This window comes from Saccostrea cucullata, unplaced genomic scaffold, assembly GCF_032062105.1.
Source record: "Saccostrea cucullata isolate Sc308-1 unplaced genomic scaffold, CSIRO_AGI_Scuc_v1 ctg17010, whole genome shotgun sequence".
In the NCBI taxonomy this organism is placed as follows: Eukaryota; Metazoa; Mollusca; class Bivalvia; order Ostreida; family Ostreidae; genus Saccostrea; species Saccostrea cuccullata.
The window spans coordinates 6,771-12,439 of NW_026940775.1; the positions used below are offsets into that span (position 1 = coordinate 6,771).

The following is a 5,669-nucleotide window of genomic DNA, read 5'->3' on the forward strand; positions in this document are numbered from 1 at the left end:
AGTTTTTGCAACTCCCAATTTATCCGTTTTCTGAAAACGTGTATCGTTTGGAAAATCGATTTTTTAACATAAAAGAATTATTTTGGGTACAAACAGATTTTTTGAAATTTACATTAACGTATTTATAAATTATCTGTCTACTCATATTATTTGTTTACGTATATCTAATAGTCTAGCACTTGACCTAACATTAAAAAGGTTTAAAATGTGAATCATGTGCTTCAATATAATGGGATTCCCGTGACTTGTAATTATATTTCCTGCTTTAATTTTTCAAATCGCAAGCATGGCGGTAGGACGTTTCTATATTTTGTGGACATTTTGCTGTGCTCTAACCGTCGCAGATACTGAAGCTGGATTAAAACCAAAACCCCCAACTCCACCGCCTGTAAATCCCTTCACCCCCGGGGACGTAAAATGGTGTGCATGGAAAATGGGTGGAACCGTTGCCCGTTTTGAAGTTCTACCGGGACTCGGGTGGGATAATCTTCAGAACAAAGATGCTGGGATGCTAGTACAGTTTAACTACTCGGAGTGTCGGACGACGGACGACGGAAGGTACCTCATTCCAGATGGTGTATTTACTGTTCCAATCAAATCCAGTCAGCTAGAAGTCTTCGGAGAATTGTTCCAGCATTGGAATAACTATACAGCCACCACGTCGTCTTCTGTCAACGTCGAAGCGGGACTCCATTTAGGAAGTTTCGGTATCAGTGGAAAATATTCTCATGAATCACAAAGCGTACGTAAGCACCAAATCATGGACAAATCAGTGACAACGCGAGTACAGGCTCGGTATGTACGCTACTCGGCTAAATTACAACCCGACACTCCGCTCAACCCAACCTTCCAAAGGCGACTCAAGAACATTGCATATTATATACAGACCAACAAAACTAATATGGCCCGATACCAGAGTCAGTTGCTTGTGAGAGACTACGGTACACACGTGATTTCAAGCGTTGACGCAGGCGCAATCATTGCACAGTTAGACGAAGTAAAAACAACCTTTAGCAACAGTTACAGCATGGACAGTCAGCAGGTAGTGGCAGCCGCTAGTGCGTCTTTCGGGAGTATATTTAACGTCGGGGCTGAGTACAAGCATAGCGTGTCTAAGGAGGTCATTGATCAATATCTAGGCAACCGAACACACTCAAAGGTAAAGACATTCGGTGGACCCGTGTTTCAGCCCAGCAACTTTTCTCTTAATCAGTGGGCCGCTGAAATTGGTTTGGACCTAGTCCCCGTGGACAGATCAGGTTTTCCTATATACGACCTTATCTCAACACTATCACTTCCAGATCTACCACCGTCTATCCTTTATCCACTCGTCCAAACTGTAAAACAGGCAGTAGAGGAGTACTACAAATTTAATGTCTACAGGGGATGTACCAATATAGACTCACCAAATTTCAGCTTTATTGCTAATGTTGACGACGGCACCTGCGAAAGTCCGGAATCCAACTACACGTTTGGAGGAGTATACCAGAGCTGTAGTCAGTCAGGGCAACTTCATCAAAACCTCTGCAATGGACTCACCCAGAAAAATCCTCTTACTGGTGGTTACTCGTGTCCGAGCGGATATGAAAGTATCTTACTCACAGAGGGCAAACGTTCCGGTTCCGAGAGTAGAAGGAGCTGTCATAGTTGTGGGTTTCTTGGGTGGTCCACCTGTTGTGATAATTACATGGTACACGGACAGGCAAAATATCAAGCTTTTTGGTGTGTAGCACAAGGGCATGTTGACCAACAATCTGGATTCCAGTTTGGTGGTATTTACACCACAACGGTTGATAATCCACTTACGCAATCTCATGGTTGCCCTCTTTACTTCTATCCCTTGAAATTCGGTCTAGACATGAAAGTGTGTGTAAGTGATGACTATGAGCTTGGGTTCCGTTATTCAGTTCCATTTGCTGGAATGTTCAGCTGTATGACGGGAAATCCTTTATTCATTCACCAGGAAGCTTCTTCTCAAAATCCTGAGATGCTGCACTCACTTTTCTCCTATCTGAAGTCCTCAAGTCCCAATTCCTGGCCTCGAGGATGTCCAAAGGGATATAGCATGCATCTGGCCTCAGTAGAAAATTCCTGTGAAATCGATTATTGCGTGAAAGCACATGCTTTTGCCAACAAAGGACTTCCACCTGTGAGGCGACCACCATTTATGGCACTTCCTGGAGACGCGTACGTGGATACCGGAGTGAAAGAGGAGTACATGATTAGTGTCGGCGGAGAAAAGTGGACAGATCTAGCGATGGATCCGTCTTACTCAGACAAGGAAAATCAAAATAGCGACCCACAGACAAATAACAAAGGTGAAGTCTCCACTGGTACCACAGCAGGTATCGTAATTGGGGTCACCCTGGTTGTCATAGCAACTATTGCCATAGTTACCTTAATGTTTAAAAGACACAGGCGATCTAAACGTCCATATCAGAGGATGGATAACCCGGGCGCAAATTTCGTGAATCGTCGGGAGTATGGAACAGCTGGTCAATCGACAGAGCCTTCACAATCTGCCTGAACATTTGATATCAGATCTGTATTTTTCTTTTTTTTTTTTTCTTTTTTTTTTTGAAAAAAAGAAATTACTTACATATTTTTTCTTTCATTAATATTGGACTAAAATATTTGCTTTTACTAAAGGTTATGAATGATATATGTTTTTAATAATGTTTTAAATGTTTATTATGTTTAATTTTAGTCATAATTTTTCTGTCGTGAGTTTCGAATGTTTTACTTTATATTATTTTTGTATTTGTCTTGTTTTGATATTTCCGGCTTACAGAATGTCTTCCTTGAATACGAGTTAAATATTATACATGTATGTCTTTTGTAATTTGTTTACAGAGATATGTTTTAGTTAAATGCATATTAAAACTGTTTTACATATCTAAACTTTTCTTCATTTGAAATTGTAATGTGATGTAATAGCATACTAATTTTGTAAAGTTCTGTTTAAATTAGATTTAAAGTGTTTTTGAATCAAAATAAACAAAAATTAAAGTTAAAACATTAATGTTTACATGAACATGCCAAAATTTAATTCTGTTTATAACTTTCTAATTTACATTAGATTGAAACTGGTTTAAATCTCTTTGAAAGGAATAGATGTATATAGTGATATATTTTTATATTGACTATTCTAATTACAATCATTAATTATGCAAAAATATTAAATGAACTATTCTTTTTGATATCGCTGTCAGCTGCTTTTTTAATAAAATGGAACTCGTACTTACCTTGACATTGGTAATTTGCAAATTATTTTATTGAAAATCGTATGATAAACGTATTGACTTTAACTTTTCTATTGTCAACTTCCCTTACTTATGCAGCGATATACTTTCATCAGCTGCATACGACGTTTAAATATATCTCAGTTGATTCAATATGCAAGAGCATGCTCTACGTATGATCAATTTGTAAAAGGAGGTAAATTATTGACAAACAAGTTAATGACACAAGGATATCAGCAAGTCAAAGTCTGACTGACGCTTTTTCATACTAATTGTTTGTCAATTATTTATATACTGAACTGAGGACGGATTCTTCTGTTATTTCCCGATCATGTCAAGGAGCACACGGCAGGGGTGACCGGTCGGCAGGATATGCTCACTCCTCCATGGTATATGATCCCACATTTGATGTTTTTGAGGTCCGTGTTTGCTCTGCTCCTATTTTGTATTATTTTATGGACTTTTGATCCTTAATACTGTTCGTTATCTCAATATGTTTCATAAATGATGATGGATATTATCCTCCAAGTTGAGAAAAAATCTGATAACATAACATCAAAATTATTTATTACTAAAACTAACCTTAAGCTTTAAATCGGGTGTAAAACTCCGGGGTTTTTTTTTTTGTCGTATAATTATTGTTTAGAACTGAGTAACAGGTACAACAGGTAAACCTCTATAAAGGAGCAGATAAAAAATCAACGGGGCGTGGAAAGCATAGGGAACAATTTATTCTATATCAATAATACATATTAATGTATAATTTGTGCACAAATGATCCAGGGCATGCAATATATATAAAGACCTAGGCGGAAGCCTTAAACAGGTTTAAGGCAATATGGTTTTTAAATTAGTATATAGAGTGTGACTAAACACAATCATATTTTTGGTCAGCACTGTGCACATAAACAGTTGAAAGTAAACTTTAAGAGCAATTCTTTGTAATGATTTGAAATTTTATATAGGAGCTGTGGCACGCATAGTCTCATAATTTCTCCAAACTGTCTATGATAAAAGTCGTTGAACCCTAAACTGAAATCAGGCAAAAATTGGTTGCTATGCTTTATAGCAGGGATGGGGTCAATTACTTTAAAAAGTAATTAATTAAATTACAATTACTTTGACTTTTTCTTCAATTAAATTACAATTAAATTACAGGCTTTCTAAGACACGTAATTAATTAAATTACAATTACTTTACAAAAGTAATTAATTAAATTACAAATTACATTTTCAATTTTTTGATTTTTTTTTAATCATATGAATATGCAGAACAGGGACCATATAAGTGCAGCCTCTGCAAACAAAACAAGAAATAATATGCTAGTAGGCATTGTGTATCTTTGTGGTTTAAATCATAACTAGTACAGAACTATTCAACATCAATTTGATGCAATTGCCTCTACACAAAACCTACATGTACACAAATTGCATGGGTTATGATATTTGATGAACAGGGTTTTTTTAATAGAATAAAATAAGTTGCAACTATAACCCCTCAAATTATATATTTCTTTTTAAGATAACCTTAACATCCTAAATTGCTACTTGTGCTGAACATTTTTACTTCATATTTATATTATACTTTTACAAAACGTATCTTTTTTTCAGATACAAAATTCATTCAAAAAATTCTGTTTAGATGTTAAAATAATTATCAAAATGAAAGTTTTTCTTTTCTCAAACTAGTGTAGCATTTTTAATTGAAATAATTATCCCCCTGTATTGGCTTTGTCATCATAATCATAGAATCAGGGGTTGATTTGTTTTGATTGCAATTTACAGCTGTGATCTGGAGGGCAATTATCTCTTAATTAATACAAACAAGAGAGAACTTCATCAATGACACACACATTCCTTTTCTTTTTTTCTTGACACACACATTCTTATTCTACGTTGATCAAACAACAGATATTGAAAGATAATAAATTATGTATGCTTCATAGTTGAATGGACCTATTAAAGAAATGGTGGTGCAAAATTTAGATAAACAAAAAACAAAAAACAAAAAATTAAATTTGATATACTGAATAAAAAGAAACTACATTATAATTAAAAAATAAACTCTCCTTTGTAAAATTGAAGGACTATGGATATATTTTGAAATAAAATAAAAGAAGGCTAAATGGGGAGGTCGTGGTGACAATATATCATGCATGTGTATTATATAGAGTAATTGAATGTAATTGAAAAAGTAATTGAAATTACAAGGTATATTTTCAGTGTAATTAATTAAATTACAATTACAAGTAATTGAAAAAATGTTCAATTACAAATTACATTCAATTACTTCAAAAAACGTAATTAATTACAGCTAATTACAATTACTTTTTTCAATTACCCCATCCCTGCTTTATAGTTACCTTGGTAACATGACTTAAGGAGGAATGCCACACCAACTTTTTATTTTATAGATCTCCGAGTCATC

General features: G+C 35.0%; 1 protein-coding gene across 1 annotated transcript; it reads left to right on the plus strand.

Annotated features, from left to right (window-relative positions):
* The first annotated feature begins 221 nt into the window (after positions 1–221).
* On the plus strand, positions 222–2,553 carry LOC134256289 (macrophage-expressed gene 1 protein-like). Its single transcript, XM_062738946.1, has one exon. The coding sequence runs from the start codon at positions 287–289 to the stop codon at positions 2,525–2,527; it is 2,241 nt and encodes a 746-aa protein (XP_062594930.1). The 5' UTR covers positions 222–286; the 3' UTR covers positions 2,528–2,553.
* The last annotated feature ends 3,116 nt before the right edge of the window (positions 2,554–5,669 follow it).